This window comes from Osmia lignaria, chromosome 14 (genome assembly GCF_051020975.1).
Source record: "Osmia lignaria lignaria isolate PbOS001 chromosome 14, iyOsmLign1, whole genome shotgun sequence".
Taxonomy (NCBI): domain Eukaryota; kingdom Metazoa; phylum Arthropoda; class Insecta; order Hymenoptera; family Megachilidae; genus Osmia; species Osmia lignaria.
In genome coordinates, this window is record NC_135045.1 from 4,816,649 (window position 1) to 4,835,713 (window position 19,065).

Sequence of the window (19,065 nt, forward strand, 5' to 3'; positions counted from 1 at the left end):
CGTTCAAAATTTAAATGTTACATGCACTTCGTTGAGATTGAGAATATTTAAGACGCTATTTACTATTTTCTTATAGAGCTTTCTACTAATTTATTTAGAAACTACGAAGGTGAAGTACTAATTTACATGGGAAAATCGTATATTTGCATATAATATGTTTTGCAAAAGCTTCAAACAACTTTTCCTGTCAAAGCTTTGACGTTAATTGCAAAGGGGAAACTATTTTAACGATCAAATACAAGTTCTTTATCAAAGAACTTGTGCAATTAAAAAATTCGAATTTTAACACAAAGTCGAAAATTTTAATTACAACACGTTCATATTTTTTGCTAAATTATTGCATACACATTTTCATTTATTTTCCTTCGAATATGTTTTTAAATTGAATTTTCTATCGAATATGTGGCAACTTTTCGATGAAAACAAATATTTTTTTAATTTCAAAGGCTACCATAAAATAGCAGTTTATATTGCATGCAGCTTTATGGAAATATAAATCAACATTAATAAATAATTAAAAAATTGAAATATATATTTAAAAGCATAAAATCATTTTATTGTGTAGTTATTGTGAGAAGTTTATTAAATTTCAAATAAATATGTGTAGTACAATGAACGTTGTAAATTTTGATACACAAAGCTATGAAATGAATAAATACGACACGCTTTTATGTGAAATCGCCAATACCAAAATCAATAAAGAAACAATATTACAGATAAGCAAACTGTAATTTTCAATTATATGAAATTAATAATAAAACTTGCCATAGTCGATGCATTACTCATTCAGTTGTCAGTGAATTTAACCCTTTATTTCCTAATTGTTTTTATTTATTGAAAACAAATATTTCTTTAGAAAATAAAAAATACTTTAAACATTTATTTAAATGTCTCTAGAAACAGTTTCGATGAACCATTTTTTCAGACAAAACTTTTAATATACAACCGAATGGCGCACGCGTTTTAGCATCGATTTCCCATAACAAGTTTCTTAGATTTCAAATAATATTTCCTTGACACGTTAAACGCTTGTCTTAAGTCGGCGCAATTATTACCGTCTTGTTATTCGTGCTCTTGCTGCGTTATTAAAACCCCTATTTGCATGCGTAAGTATATAAGCACACGTTCGAGGAACGATCGCCTTAAGGAAACTTCGAAAGCTGTTACTTCGTAACATATAAGGTACACATAAGCTGCCTTATTGCGAAAAATACCGGAGCTTTCTTTCCCGTATCCTCTGAGAGCTATCGCGTTGAACGTAACACAATTTTCTATCGTTCTCATACACCGGAAGATAATTTTGAATGTTACAATGAAACTGGATATTTGTTGTAAGAAATATTGGAACAAAAATAGGAAATTTCAAATTTGAAACTTTCAATTTACCACCTTACGTTATTAATAATATTTTTCTATTATTTTCTTTCTTTTATTCGAGGAAGTAGTGGTCGTTTCGTGGCAAGCGACTACAGTCGCCCTTAGTAACGAAAGGGTTAAATTCATCGCGATATAATTAGATAAATATCAAGTACCGTTCGCATTCGTTCGATCAGAACCGTTTGAAACGAATGCCGATAATATCTCAGGATTTTGCATTTCAAGCGAATGAACTACGGTGGCGGCGAGCAACGTTCTACGGAAACGCAAATCCAATTTCCGTTGAACGCAATGGTAATTGGTTAAATATCGAATGCCAAACCGCCTGATATCTAGCGCCATTTCTCTGTCTCCTCCCTTTCGACCGATAAATCCTTCGGTTGGTCTTGTTCTCTGAATGTGCACGCGTATTTTATTAAATTGTGCGATAAAGAATGGCCAATTATGTAGCAAGGAAAGTGTGACATAATTTGATGACACAAAAGCATCGTAAAATGGCATTTATGGTATATCAATTTGAAACTTAAAATTTAATGATGATAATTATATAAACGAATCATTGGTGATTATATCGTAAAATGACTGATTGCTAGTTGCAACAGTGGATAATAAGTATTTGTATTCTTTTGTATATTTTTAGTAGATAATTGTTAATTAGAAATTGTCCAATGTAAAAGTCTTCATATTGTAATTTCTATTTCAACACAGAAACAAAAAATATATTTCTCATTTAATGTGGTTCTAATTATTTGATTACTTAATGTAATAGTATATTTATATTAAACTATCTATTCTTAATTAACATCCTCACGTATTTAATTCTTATTTCAGGTATACAAAGACGGTGGTGGACTCTAGTTTAATGGCGCAACGGTACAACCCTGAGTTTACGATAACGACAATGTCACCGACGACAACTTCCTACGGCAATGCGAACACTAGCGTGCTCATTGACCAATTGAGGCACATTAATCAGGTGAGTCCACGTCCAATTGTAATTTGTTCCTCAACTCAGCCTTGGCTAGCCTTGTTTCTGATTGAATTGTGTCTCTCGTTCACATCCTGTTTTTAACTTGCATTTCAAACCTACTGAGATGAACAATTCCTGAAATTTATTTAAACAATTTTCTTCATGTATCTTGAATTCTATTTGGTAGATTTAACAAATGGATTAATTAATAGATAATATTATTCTGACAAGGGCTTATAATGAGTTTAAATACAAAATTCAAATAAGTTAAAAAAATTCTTATCTGTACTGTAATGAATTTTAATGAAATTATTTTACATAATTATTTAAATTAAAATGACTTCAAGATTCAGCCTTCTTATAATTATAAATAAAGATATGGTCACTACTAATTAGTAAAATTTGAAGAACGTTATAAATAAATATACAATTCATTATCAGTGCAAGGTAAACGTACATAATTTAATAATTTAAATACATAAATAATGTATAATAATAAGTTGTAACAGTTATTAGGAATTTCTATTCCAAATGCAAATTCTTACTGTCAACCCCAACTTGCTGCATAACACGGTAAGTCGGAACTGACAGTTCATTGTCTGAAGCCTGGCGACAGCAAAGGGTTAATAAGACATTTATCGTATGCTAATAGAAACAGATATTCCAGGAGATTTTCAAGTGCGAATGGGTAGCAATTAGTTTCGAAGTTAAATTAATCCGCGTAGCCGTGCGTAATACGTATGCACGTAATAAGGATTTCATTAATTACCGATTTCGCGAAGCGGAAACTTGTCTCGATCCGATTTGGTAAACGTAATATATCACTGAAGTCTGAAACAGATACCGTTTCAACAAATGGAGAAACTATTGGTACTCGCTACTTGACATTTCGATGATTAAATACCTATTACATAAATCCTGGATCTGATCTCAACCAGCCATTTTATATTAAAAATATTATTAAAGGATACCAGCCCGTTAAATAAATAAATTGATAAAATAAAAAAAAATAAAATTAAATGATTTATTTAGTTTTTTTTTCATGAAACTTCAAGCTTTAAATTGATACAGAATAAGCGTTATTTTTCAGTACCTTTATATCATCAAATTATGTCAGAATTTCAGTATTTCAAAATCGATCACTTGATTTACAAGAATCTATAATCATTAAATTATTGATTACAATTATTAGATATAAGTTTAATATCATTTGTTCGGATACCTTCTAACACGTACCAGCGCGTTAATTCGCGTGTCAAGAAATCAGCCTGGCCACTTCTGGTTGTTGCGTGTGCAACACCTGCACACCTGTCAACTGCAGACATATCGCACCTGTGTAATCCAATTTAAAGTCGTACAGAATCAAAAGAAGAAACGATACGCGTGACAATGTGCGAACTCATGAATGATTTATGAATGAGATAACGTTGCATACTCAAACATCGTTATTCTGTCTCCATTTTTTTTTTCATTTTGCTTTTTAAAATAAATGTTCGTTTCTTTTTATGATCCAGAGTTATTCGTGGAATTGAGCATATATTATACTTACGTGGAATGTAGAAAATGTGAAAAGAAAAGTATGAAAATACATGTTATTCGTAAGCAATAATGCAATATATGTATATAATATATTAACACATGAACAATATTGTAACTAATTTATGCTAGACTTAGGTATTTAAGGTATTTCAAACCAAACGTCAAGAAATGTAGAATTACATTGTTTTATTTTTTATTATATGTTTGTATTGTAATTGCAAAACGCGATTAACTTGTATGGGGGAGCCTTCCACCATTTGCCTTTCGTTTTGAGAGAACCTAAGTAGAACCCATAGAGAATCCCTAAAGTCCAAGTTAAGCCTATCTTAGGCTCTCCCTAGGACCTAGACTCTTCCTAGGTTCAAAGGTCTTCTTAGCTCCTAAGTTCTCCCACCAAGGCTTTACATGGGTTCTCCATAGGTTCTTCCTAGGTTCTATCAAAATCAAAGGTAAATGGTGAGAAACTCCTACCCCTATATTTATTTTTAACCAAAAGAAGTCTACATTGCACGCAAGTGTACATATATAATGTATTTTAAAAACTCTTAAAAAATTCTTCTAAATAAAAGAAAAAGTCACATCAAAGTCAAACAAAATGTACAGACAGAATTTCCTCAAAAATAAATTATCAAACTTCATTAATATATGTATAAGACACTAATCAAATTTGACATTTCTCATCAATATTCATACAAATAACTAATGAATTATTCTCCAAATATATAATTAAATCTGTCTTAAAGTTCATGACATATTGGCACAAATAAAAATGTATAATTGGATTTAAAAAAAAAATTACATTCATATTCATGTATCTATAATTAATTAAAAAAAAATGATGTGTCCTATTTAACAACTTCCACATGAAATATTTATTTTTAGATTAATAACGCGTATGTATTTGGCAAACATAGTGATATGCACAGTGATATGTACTTTTTGTGAATAATTGCACATATAACTCGTGTCTCTTTTTTACTTTGTTTATATTGGACAGCTATCTGACGCAAATGAACTGGTACGTTGAGATTGCACATTGCGGAGAGCGCAATTAAACGATTTAATTACCCTGACACTTTCAATAGCGCGGTTAACGTTACGATAATCGTTGGATTCCGAATATACGCGGATTCAAATTGTTATCGTATCGAAATTTACTTTATTCGACAAAAAGGATTCGAATAATTGTCGATCGAAAGGTTTAAACGAGTGGAAGGTAAACAGAAATTTAGTAAAAAAATTTTTATTTTATATAACCATTCTAAAGAAACCCAATGCTCCTTTTAATGAGGATGAATAATTGCTGTATGATGAGTCAATAACAATGAACAATGAATTAATTGCTCTTCTTCTTAGAAATTGTATATTTTACATTCAACAAAAAATTATGTTATATAAACAATCGAATCGCCCAAAGCTATTGGAACAAGAATTATAAAGTCTTTTTTCACTTTTTTTTCCAGATTTTGCAGTCTCAATTGGCGGCAGCGCCTGACAGTGGAATCCTGCTCGCCGACGAAGCCTTGGATGGTTCAGGAAGTGGTGACAGGCCAATTTGGAGGAAGAATAACAAAGGAGACGGCATCGATAACGATGACGAGGACGTGCATGGTTACGATCGCGACGACGAAGAGGCCTCTGGATCAGGAATGGGCCCACCAGGAGTTACACCAGGTATGCTTTGGAAGTCTTTCTTTCTATCATTGAATTTTTCCTGCTAAAATTGTGAAAATTTTCTATTTCCATTATTTTGTCTATCTTCTGTGTAAAGTAACGTATACAATGACCCTTTGCCTAAAAAAGTAAGGAATACAATATAACGCGTTTCTTAATCCTCGGATGACGGACCATGGAGAGAACCCCAATTTGATTTTCTAAATTTTACACTGTTCCAATATATCAAACCCTTTCGTTTAAAAATGATACATTTGTCTTTAAATTAATGTTCTTATATATGTTTTATACGTTTGGATCAAAATTGACCCAGGCTCCGCTGTCCAAGTGTTAAATAATAAAATATAATGATTTTTCGTAGCCCAAATACTTTTTGTACCGGATAGAATTGTAGTTTATCGTGCAAGAAATGCATTATATTTTATTTCCTACTTTTTAAGAAAAGGATCAATCATTCCATAGGAATCGATAACCGTATACGTAACCCTTTTCACAGTAGATTCTTATTATATTTCCACATAAACGATTTGGCCTACACACAAATTTTCAAACATACCAGTGCCACTCTACTAAAATAATACACTTCCATCTCTTTTTCCCCTCCATCTGAAAGTTCAGAAGCTTTACAAATTTCCCGCCTTTACTCCCGTTCCGCGGCAATATAACGAGAGCCCACAGCAACTATCCTCAATTTCTGTTGGACACCCTCGTTCCTAACATTTGCAATCAAGTCTATTCAAGGAAACAATGCATTATCATCTCTTTTATCGAAGCAGAAATGACCTCGACAGAATTGAAAGCGAACGACGCGTTTTGTTTCAGATCCGATGCTGAACACGAATCGCGACAAGCCAATCGCAGCCGGTTCATCGAACGTTCTCGCGTCGTCGATCGTGTTTGCGATCGCGTTCGCGGTACCCGTGATCGCTTAAGCTTCATGAAAATCGAGCGTGAAAGAAGGGAAACGACGTTTCGACGAGCCGCGACCTAGACGTAGACAAACGAGTTTGGAGCCCGCGTCGGCGAACAGGATGATCCTGCTCGACACGAGGGAACCGATCCTCATCCGGATCGTACGAAATCTGCTTGATAGGTATTTTACCGTGTCGCCGCGACTTCCCATAGAAACAGCTGGAGATCTGTTTTCGTCGCTCGTCGCTGAGAATCGTGAACGCCGTTGTGCCGATCGATCGAACGGAAAGACTGTTTTTCGTAATAGAATCGTTTTACGCGAACGGACAATTGATTCCTAGGCTATAAAGAAAAAAAAAAAAAAAGAAAGAAAGAAAGAAAAAAAAAATGAAAATCAGTACGTGCGAGGATAAAAGATCGTTGGATCGTTTCTTAGCGGCCAGTCGTGCCTAGCTTCTAACGGCCTAACGACGCGTTTATCGTCGACGAGTGGAAGCTTCGAGGAACAACGGGGGAGAGACCGGGCTCTTGTTGTACATTTTGTTGCTCGTGAACGAGGATGGAGAGAAATTTATGTATAAAAAAACTCTAGAAAAATCGTCTGAACCCCTGCTCCACGAAGAAAGAACGATAGGGTAAGAATCGTCGAAGAACGATATAGATTCCTGAAAAGGAAGAAAGTCCTGTTTATCGAAGAATACTGGTGGAATTCGAGGAACAAGAGGGGGACATGCGTTCTACGAAATTGAAAGTAATTAGACAAAATTTTCAGAGGATGATCCTCGTAGAGAGCTGGAATGTTGTGTACCGTCTCGTTGGATGATCGAATGGTATTACCTGCTGGAGATAAAATTAACTTCACACCGTTTGTCTATGTTATTAGCAGTGACTGATGATACGTTGCCATATTAACGAAATAGAGATACAAAGGGATTATTGGCCAGACGCGAATTGTAACCCGCGCGTTTGACCGAACCGCGCGGTCCGTATTTATTAAATCGCGTACAGAAAGAAAGAGTTTGGATACACTCGTTCGATCGTTGGATGATTGGGGAGGGAGAAACGACCATCCGAACCTCGAGCAATAATCGTGCATCGTTGATACGCACACTCGTTTCGCTGTGAACATTACCGAGAGGATGAGAGAATCGGCATCGAAGTCAAAGTGTTTTTTATTTTTCCGATGGAGAGAAGTTTCCCTCCGGTTTCCGTTTCGGTGGCTTTTTAATAATTCAAAGGGACTCCGACTACTGTGCCTCGCGTTCAACGCTATTCTTCGTCGACGCGTTACGATGTATAGTTTGACGCGAAGGTATAGGGCGGTCGTGAATTATAGCATCGATTCGAGCTGCGGTGGTGCGCGTCTTGGATCGTTTTCTAAGTGCTATACGGCACTTAATTTTAACCCTTTAGGTATCGTGGGCTCATGAACGCATCAATTTAGTAATTGGCACGTTCAGTTGTTGAAAGTATTTAAATAAGAACTACGTATAGCGTTTTTGGCAGCTCACGATAATAGCGGAAGGGTTAAATCTGACGACCGCGCTATATCTCCGATCTGACTATACTGGCGACGCAAAGCGTCCTCCTTCGTCACGCATGCCATACCGCAAAAGCTAACTGCCAAAACGCCGATTGAGCGAGGCTCGATTTTAGAGACTTTTATACTGGAGGCAAGCTTCCAGAGCAGACGTGGGCAATTCGATGCCCATAGGTTTGGTATGAGCATCTGGGCAATCGCTTCGGGGCAATGTTTTATATTAGAAGTGGCGGGAACGAGACCGATGTGTTATTCTTAATACAACGCTGTTGTTCTTCTGTTTCGTGCAAAAACTAACGCGTTTCATTGGCTATTTTCATAATTGAATAAAAATATATTTATAATTTAATTTATTAACGAGATACAATGCTATCGATCAATTTATTTATAGGAAATTTGGTACCAGAAAACACTATCGGAAATGCAATGAACAATACTATAATGACGAGTTATACAATTTTGTATTTTAATAATTGCATTAAGTTGATGCATGTGTAAACATCATAATTGAATAAATGAAATGTTTAAATTTAACGAGATTTCGGTAATTTTATTTTGTACATATAATTCTATAAAAGAAATAAGCAATTTCTGGTAGGTAATTTAAGAAAATTTAACAGGTTGACTGACCATAATGAAAGTAGCCATACGCATTAACAATTATTAACGAACTTTTCATTTAAATTTTCAAATCGCCACTATTTACTATAGTAATATCTTCTTTTTTCTCTTAATTATTTGACAATATTAAATTATAATTTTAACGCATTAATCAGTGATCGAGTATAAAGTGCCATAATTCATATTACCATTTTAACATCATTTTGCCAATCTTAGCATGGCTTGAATTAATTTTGTTGGTAATATAAACATAAATAATTAATCGGTATATAAAGTTTGTTTAAATTAACCATCTAACATTACATAGTCTAAAAGGTAGTATCTAATCGGTTAATTGGCAAATTGATTGACTGGCAACAGATTTTAAATTGCGTTATACCTAACATACGTTGAAACGTTTCAAGTGCCAAAAAAAAGAATGGTACCCATGAAAATGTCCTAAGCCTAAGCGAGACGTCTAAACTTCGAAGCGGACCTCGATTTTGGCGGTTTGCTTACCAACCAAGAAAAGCGTTTTAGACGTAAGAAAATGTTGAGTGACCTAAGGAAAGTGTCGCCTCGACAGGCCAACTGATTTTGTATAATACATTTAATTCATTCGGATTTTCGACGTTTAGTGCCTTGTTGAATATCCAACAAAAGTGAGGAGAAAATCATTTGCAGGGTGTCCATAAAAGTTGAACGCAAATTTGTAGAATATTTTGACGGGATTAGGTGGCTGAAAAATGTTTGTACAAACCTTTTTATGAAAAAATTATTTTACAAATTTAGGCTACTGTAAAAAAATAACGTGAGTCAGAATATGTTTCAAAGATCCATAAGTGATAATCTTTGAACGCTTATAACTTTATAGTTATAATTATATTATAACTGTATAATTATTATAATTATTATAATTGTAATCGACCATTTGCTGACACAGGTTAGTACGAACATTTTGTATACTTACCTACTTAAGCCCTTCAGCGAACTTTAACCCTTTATGATCGTATATCTACTATTAATTACCACATTGTATTTATTATTCAGAGTCAACACTTTCAGTTATGAAATGACTGATTTTAAATATAAAAGTAAATAATTATTTCTTTTTATCAAAAATGATTTTAATTAATTATAATCAATGCAAAATAATTTTAATTACAGGGCATTAGTGTCTTACAATTAGATAAATACTATTACAAACGATTGGTAGCTTGATTTCATACATTTTCAGCTTTTATGTACACTCTGTGTTAATACACAACTGTACATTTTGGTGCAACGAAAGCTTTCTTTGATTAAAAGAGGTACTAAAGAGAATCTGGGGGTAGAGACCCCTACCTTGCACGTAGACAGGTGGAAAAATACATTATTTCTTTCCTATAATTACTTTTAGTTATACTGCACTTTGATAGATGCAATTAAATTTTTAATTTTTTAACAAGTTATAAAAATGTCTTATACCATAAAATTATAAATGATGTTTTATGTATATTGTAGATACATTTAACCAATGCAAGCTTCCGTTGCCCTCGTCTGTACATTTCCAATTCGTGTTAAGAAAAGATGTATGCGCGTCCGACCTTCTTTTCCTCCTTTTGTAATTTCTCCTTCTTACTGAAACTCGCCTTAATCCTAGACGATCGTAACTGCTAACTCGATTAATGCTTCTTGAATCGCGCTCGGTTCGAGTTCTCTGGTAGAAATCTAATTTCCACCGAAACTCGGACACATTCGCTAATCGTCGTCTTGGATTGGGTCCAGACTGTTCGAACGCTTACTAAATCTCAACGAGAACTTTGTAACGACTTTTGAACCGAAAGGTGTTTTTTCTTTCTATCGTCGAGCGCATGGTTTATTCCTAAGGTTAATTGTATCGAACAATAAACGATACGCGGGAGAAACTAGTCCATCGACCAGTGCAGATAAGATTAATTTATTTGCCGCGTTCAACGAAACTTTGGCGCACCGATTTCAATAAAGTGATTTGCCGATCGATCGCTTTGTATACAGGGTATGTATCGATACTAAATGATTATAAATAAAAGAACAAATCGAAAATGTGGAATAAAATTTTGCAATTGAAAGCTTCGTTTTTGAGAAAATTAAATTTCAAATTTCAATGTGTGGTCTTTGTTTCAAAGTCCCAAAGTGGATAAAATAAAAAATTAAATTAAAATTTGGCCTCTCTCCATGGTCCGCCATCCGAGGATTCAGACATTGATCGTAATTAGTATCTAATAATTAATAACGATATGCCTTCCCCAAATTATACAGATATTTTAATATTCCAGTATTTCATTTGAAAGTTAGATACTTCAAGTATTCAAGTTATCCGAATTATTCGAATAATTCAATTATTCAAAAGTAAAATTCAAATTCCGTTGTTATTCTAATATTCGACTGAATACGTCGAATATTCGAGTTTTAGGATTAAGCGAGACTCTTAATAATAATTCTAAGAAATATAATTTAAAAAAAAAAGGAAGTTTCCAGTAAACGAATTTTTATTTTACATTTTCAATTTGGTTTTTCGTTTGGAATTACCATCTATCTAATTGCATTATTCATTTTAACATACCCTGTATATTCTTTTTAAGATTAATAACATGGCTTATTGAGCGACTTCTCTTTTTCCGTTGTTCATTTCAAGGGAGAAGACGGCCGGAAAGAGAGAAGCTCGTGATGAGAATAATCATTAATGTAACCAACTGACTGCCAAATCCGTCTTGTTCCGGACATTTGTAATCGAATTTAAAGCAGGAACAAGCAATAAATCGGACTGACATTTAAGCTACTTCTTATTCGACGAGCCTCCGTTGTTCTAAAAATTCTATTAAGCTGTTCCATAATCAATGTCGATTTTTCATCTTGAATTAGGAATGACGATAACTTTATTTACAAATAAATTTTGTCAATCATATTTCCAGATTTTCAAAAAACCATCATTTTTTAAATCGAGGAATTATTTTAAAATAAATAATCACGTTAAAATTGGGGCTCTCTCCATGGTCCGTCGACCAAGGGTTAATTAGTCCAACAGTAGGCCGAGGAAAATTATCAAAACTAAAAAAGGGTCAAGACAGTTTCACCTCCCAAAATATGGACTAGCCACCCCCTACCCATAATATAAGTCACTCATACCCAAAAACCAGTCATATTTGTTTATTTATTAAATGTCAATAAATCTGCACCAAAATCAACGTTTCCAATAGCCCTGTGCCTGAAACATACAATTTGAAAAATATTCTAAAATGAATAACGTTTCCTTACGACACCCTTATAAGATTAATTAGTTTACAAAGAATAGCTTCCAGAACCGACGTTTATTATGGAACAGCCTAATATAAAAGTTTGACGCCCGTGTAAAATCCTGCGAGGAAGTTTAATTAAGAAGGTATTCAGGCAGCAATTGAGAATGTATCCCCTAAGCGAAATCGCCGAAATCTTGCAAGGCAATCAGTCTACGAACGAAAGACAGCGCCTCTTGAGTTCGTGAGATCGATACGAACGCTTTTAAGGTCCGAGCGTGAATTATAATAAATGGATACCGCGACGAGGAAGACTAATTTAGCGTGACTCGAGCACAATTGCCCGAAATTTAGTAGTGTAATTCTTCCAATTCACGGTTCGAAAAATTTCGGCTGCGAGAGCATTGTGATGTCGGTTACCCACCATTCGGAATGTCATTCGAATTTCTTTACGCGCTGTTCTAAGATAGAACACACACCACCGTGGACCTGTTTGATATTTAATTTACGGTCCCTTTTAATGGCACACACCCTCCCGTATAGTTTATGGAGTTATCGTTGAATACGGTATACGGTGAAAAGGAAGTGGCCTTACATTCGATTCCTTCGATTCGTGTTGCTTCGCTTCATTCTCAGAAAAAGCATCGTTGAGACTCTACGAACTCTAATTATTTATAGTGCTCTTTGTTATACATGTTTTGTGGTGCTACACTCAATAAAATGTCGATCAATAAAAGTGATATATTTAAAACAAAAGTGTGTTGATATTTTCGAAATAAAGGAAGAAAATTATGTTTGTTGTTTTAAGTTAAGAAAGTTAATCTGCAAAAAATTTTGTTTTTTGTAAATTATATGAAATAATCTACTTTACTTTTTTTATTATTATTAAATTAGGAATCAGAATACATGATATTCCATAGGCTAATGTATTTGTCAGTTTCAGGACAGGATTAAAATTTTGGGTTCTCAAGGGTCCTCTTAATTGATAAACCTCTAAAATTATAAATAGAAGGGTTATAACAGGACCGCCCTGCAAAATAAGGCCCGTGACTAGAGCCCCCCTTAGATCCCCTTCTAATCCAAAGCTGGACAATTTAAATTAGCAATTATTAAAATTAAAAGTATTACTGATTTTCAAATTTAGTCCTTGCTAAAGGGGACGGTCAGCAATTGATAAATTTGCATAAATTACATTTTTAATTTCTCTATCGTCTGCTATTAAATTGAATTAATTTTTTTGTCGATACAACAATGACACTGAGATATTTTAATAAGTCATAGCTGTTGAAAATTCTATGACCGAACCAACCATTTCATCGACATTTAAAATGGTGGATCGATTTTTGTTAAAATATCTTGTTGTAGCAAGAAAAGTTTATTAGAAAAAGTATTTGATAAAAGTTCGTCTTTGGGGCGAATAGTACACGTGCAATTAAAGAAACGACGGGTCGTTGAATGAACTTATTGTACCCGCTTAAATTGGCTCGTTGAACGTTGAATGGCTCCGATGGCGAATTTAATTAAAGCGATACACATTGCCGTCTACTGTAAGCTTCCACGCCCGACAGCTGCACCCTGTTGAAATGTAAAGTATAAGATAGAGAACGAAACGGACCAAGAAACGCACAGAATGCACGCTTAATGTACAATTTGTCATCCTCTAATTACGCGTCGTTGCTACTGCCCTCTTTATTAAGTAACGTGCCGCCGCTCGACAACCTAGCGGCACGGAATAAGCAAAACCGCGTAAATCGCACAAATTTCAAGCCTAATTCAATATTTCTCGTATTACGTTAATCACGGTGCAAGAACGGTACGTGTTAGTTTAATTCGAAACGATTCTATGCAGGGTGATACTGGTAATTAGGTCTGATTATACTTCTAAGAAATTAGGAGGAATTATAGAAAAAGAAAATTTACAATATTTAACAAGTGCAAGTTTTAAGGGAAAAGAGGGAATTTTATGATTTAGCATTTCTCAAAATACAAAAATTTATTTTTCAATACATAACATTACAAATCTCTCTTTTTCTTTTTTCTTTTTTTAATATTGGCTGTACAAATTATTTCAGTGTCTTTAGCATTACGCCTTCTTAATCAAAAATTTAAATTTAAAATTTTCATGCACGTTTCTGTATTTAAGAAGTGGCGGGAAAATATGATATAATAATTAGATTTCTTAAAAATAGATTTTTAATTATAAAAAATAAGGGGCACAGATATTATCACACTGCATGCCTTACAAAATGCAAGTGCATTTTTCTTTTTTTTTTTTCTTTTCAAATAAATTATACAAATATGACAAATATTTTGCATCGGTTAAATAAAATTATTATTCTAAGATATAAAACACAGTTAATATAGTAATATACAGTTATGCAGACACGTTTGTTCTTATAAGAATAAATAAGAGACGAGTCTCTTCGGATATAGAATTTAATTAATCGCAATAAATACGCGTGACCGGCAATTTATTACTTGAGAAACATTCCAGCTTAGACCCGAGATGAGGTTACATCCTCGTTTTAACGGACACCGGTCAATTGACTCGACGTTACCATTTAACCCTTTGTGTTTTAATAACTGGTTGTAATAAGTAGTTTGGGTCACTGCTATAAGATGAAACAACTTTCTACTTTTTTTTTTCCAATCTACGCCAAATAACTTCTATAATTGCTTCTTTATCAGATGATTATACTTAAAGAATAATTTTATACTTTTAAGTTACTTTAAATTGGGACCGGAACAGCTTTTAGTCTTGTTACTTTTTATTATACTGGTTTCTTTATACATTTTGTTAATATATTCTGCAGCTCAAAATAAGACGGAAGTGTCATAAATTTTTAATTAAAAAGTTATAGTTGCAAGAAAAATTAAAATATTTATTCTCCTGAAAATTCCATATTATTTATTACTACTTATTAACGAGCTCTCGTTATGCAAATATCAATTATTATTTTGAATTCAATATTTGATTTATGAATTAAAAATTTAACCACCATTATTTAAAAAATAAACAATAGTGCATATAATGTTATGTAAAAGTTTAACTTGAAACACTCTGTGTAACAACTTTTACAACATCAACAAAGATTTATTAACATTTTCTCTTTGAGACTGTATGGATAATTAACGTTCAACATTCCGTGGCAAATTGTGCGTTAAAAATATTGCAAATTACAGTGTTGAAATGAAAATTATTGTACCCCTTGAACGCTGTAATTACACGTGTTGAAGGTATGTACTTTATATCATCGAAGAATTAAAATATTCATACAGCGATTCAATGTATTATTTCGAGGAAGTTGCAAAATCTGCCACCTCGTTTGATTGCATAAAAATTTAATAAACGTGAGGAACTTTAATTCCTTTCAATCGCAGAGTTTACAACAGGATAAATTTTTACTATTATCGTTCAAATTAAATAAAATTTGTTTGTATTCTTTCTATAAAATCGTGATTTACGGGTAGCTACGATTGGCAAAGAAAATAAGAGAAAAATTACAACGCGTATAAAACGAATCGAAACATTTTGAGGGCAAACGGTGCTCGTAAAAGTAAGGAAACGAGTCTTGGTAAATACGATTCGCAAAAGCAGTTATGTCTCTGAAAAGGTTTGCCGTACCATATTTGCTCGAACGCATTTATTTACTTTGTAAATAACGTTTGTCCTGAATGATGTTGGCTCGCTTTCAGTCATCTTGAACAATTGATTTAACAAGTAACTACATGCTGTACACGTAAATAATAGAATTTTTTGTAAAATAAGCATTCTTGTTCTCTGTTACAAAACGAGTAATGAAATAAATTTTGATTTTTTTTTATTATTATTATTTTTATGAAAACATCAGCAATTAAACTTGAAGCAAGGAACGAAAGTAAACAATAATATGAAGTATTATAAACAAAAATTACACCATTTTGCAGTACTGTAAATATTTAAATTATAATAACTGCAAGTAATAGACTGTCACTAATTGAAAATGTACAGTATCGAGCATAGAGGTTCCTTTAAGGAAAAATAGTGATACAGGAGAAGCAGAAATTCTCAAAACTTTAATTTCGAAATTAATATTAAAAATAATGTAGAATAAGAAATAGTATAATTTTTAGTTAATATATATGATAAAATTTTGTATAGAAATAAGAAGCATCAGTAATAACATAAATATCAATTCAAATTTACCCGCGTAAATCCATCGCGCGCAAGTGATGGTGGGGGGTCACGGACCTATATATACAAGAGCTTGTCCCCTCCATCGCCAGTTCTCCTCGGGAAACCTACGGTGCTCGACACTGTACCTATCGAATTGTTTCTTCAAAATTGAACTGAAACATTGCTATTCATTAATCAATTTTTGTAATTGATGGAAGTATTACTTGAATATACACATAAACAACGTAATGAACATTTTGTACAGTCTGAACATTCTCTATGAAGAAGAAAGTAAAGGATAAAGAGGCGGTGTAAATGAAAGCGTAAGAATGAGAATGAAGCTGGGCTGCCTGTATATAGTGAATGAGTGTTGTATTTATATGTTACATACACTATACACGGTACATATGTACGTATATTAACAACGTCGAATTAAAGCAAACGCAACAAATGAAACAGCGGAGAAAGTATCATTGTCAATGATTAACCGTAATATAATTAATCACGCTAATTTGTTCACGCGCATACTCCCCGCTAAATGGCTTTGGGGCACTCGTTAAATTCCTCATAAAGCCGAGGAAAATTGTAAATTCGTTAAGGTATAAAATAAATGTTATATCATTTATTATTTCAGTAATAAAAATATAATGTTATGTATTCATTATGTCGTTTGATTAATGTTCAACGGTTGTGCCAATTGTTCTCAAACGAAACTGGAAAACTCCCTTCGTAATCGCGTGATTTCCCAACGCGCGACATCCGACTGTCCTCTCCGATACTTCTTTCCTACTCAAATTCGTTCAGACTTTTGCTTTTTAGCTGAAACGAGAAGCTGGTCCGCGTTAATCCTTCACGCGACAGAAACGTCTCCCGCCCACCCTTTGAACGATTTACATCCCTTCTTTCGCGACAGCGAAGCACACCAGGATTATTGGACTGTACGTCGAATCGGTACAATTCTGATCTAAATGGCGAAAAAGGGAATGAAATTCGAAAGAGGAGAATCGCGTTTGAAATTGTAATTCGAATGAAATAAAATTCACAGAAAATTTTTCAAACAGGCACCATTATAAATTCGAATAATATTTCTCCAAGAAATTGTAAATATATCGTTAATTTTTCTAAACAATAAAATTTCAAATTTTTGATGGGTCATTGAAAAATTCGAATAAAAATCTGACATATGTGAACAGTTTCCATCGTTCAGTTTCACCGATGCAAATAAAAATCTGGTCCTTTTGTTGGACAATTTTCCACGTTCGATAACACTGATTGACGAGCATCGACACGCCGTTATGTGATCACAACCGCAACAACCAGCAATGCAACTTGCAATAGCGATCGTGTTAACCAACCGCAAACATTATGCGCTTCCATGGCATTGGTATGATCAGGCTATGTTCAATATATGTATGTATACATGTATAGTATGTATATACAAATTGTCATTCATAGGAGAAGCGTAATGTGTGAAATGGTTTGAAATTATTGATTGCCACCTAATCCTTTACCCGCATCCGTTTTCAATTTACCACTATAGGACACAGTAAATAATGAAACGAATCAGAGGGAGATTCTGTTCGTATAAATAATATTAAAAATTGTATAATTAAATTCGTTATGTTTATTAAAATTAATTTAAATGGAAGAAGAAAAGTTTTAGAAGAAATTAATATTTGGACATTACATTATTTAAATAATAATTATTGCTGTGAAATATTTGCAAATATTTAAAAAGAAATTAAGTTATTAGCAAAATCAAAATGTGATTTATCCAGAGACATTATAAAACATTAAAAAATAATAAAACTCATATAGTATAGTAGAGATATAGGTATGTACTTCTAATTATTTAATTCAATTTACACAATAAATTAGATTGATAAAGTGATTAAAAATTAATTTTGTAATACAATGGATGAGTTTTCTATTTAACATTATCAATGTAAAATTTTAATAATTTTTAGAATTATCTTAATATCTTTATTTCCTAATTACTTGCTAAAAAAAATGGTTAGTCTTAATCACTAGTAACCAAGATGATAACGAATGTGTTAATTGAAGAAGAACAATAAAACTTATTTATTCGCAATCAAAGTTGAAAGACAAAAAGCCTTGCGGATCGAAAGTTTTCCATGAAAAATGCAAAACGTGTGGCACGTAACGAGGCTCGATTTCGAGACGGCAAGTTGAAAACTTTTTAGCCGGGTTATCCCGATGGAATGAACCCGAGAGGAAAGGAGTTCGCGTTCTCGTGCGGTTAACAACCGCGGAATTTAAATAGCAGCCACGCGTTCTCTATTCTTCTATTTCCGCAATCGGAGTACTAAATTTATCGCACCGACTCCATCGCGGCGAACCGGGTAAAACTCGTTACCAGACTAATCTTTATCACGGTGCATACACGCGATTGCTATCGCCCGAAATTTTCACGAAAACAAAATCAAACGACAGCTTCGTACTTCCTCTACCTCTATTTTCATTTAATGAAAATATCGAACGAAACGCGAAGTGAGTGAAATGGTACCCGTATCAAATTATTCGTTATTAACACGTCGAATGTTTTACCGGCTATCCAGTGAATTCAAATTTATTAACCAGGCGGTGCAAAATTTATAAAATATTACTGTAGATATTTAATTTTATTCCTGTAAAAATTTAATTACAAGACTTCACGTTGCTTCATTCACTCACCAAAAATATGAAAAACATTTAATTTATCAAATAAGATATCTACTATTATTATCTACCATCGCTACTGTTAGTATTCTGACTATTGTTATATCAAAGTCAATTTCCCCCTCGCCCAGTGTCACACGATTTGACGTGACCGAAACGAATGTCTCTACCCTGTGATCGTTTCTGTCACGCATTCGATATCAGAGACTTTCGCGCTATTCAGAACGCGTAATTCAATTTGAGCCCTGGTAATCGCGTTTGCGGGTTGATTAGCAGAACCGCTCGCCATTAATCGTGCTACGTGGTAATTGCGTTAGGTACCGATATACCCTCGAAGGCTTTCTCTGTTCGGCCGCTAATAATC

At 33.5% G+C, this 19,065-nt stretch overlaps 1 protein-coding gene across 1 annotated transcript in view; it reads left to right on the forward strand.

The window, feature by feature from the left end:
* dally (division abnormally delayed protein) overlaps positions 1–6,866 on the forward strand; it is a 106,084-nt gene extending 99,218 nt beyond the window's left edge. The window contains exons 6-8 of the mRNA XM_034331177.2: positions 2,209–2,353; positions 5,350–5,560; positions 6,383–6,866. Of these exons, the coding sequence (XP_034187068.1) occupies positions 2,209–2,353; positions 5,350–5,560; positions 6,383–6,492 (466 nt within the window). The 3' untranslated portion in view covers positions 6,493–6,866. The remainder of the gene's footprint in view (positions 1–2,208; positions 2,354–5,349; positions 5,561–6,382) is intronic.
* The last annotated feature ends 12,199 nt before the right edge of the window (positions 6,867–19,065 follow it).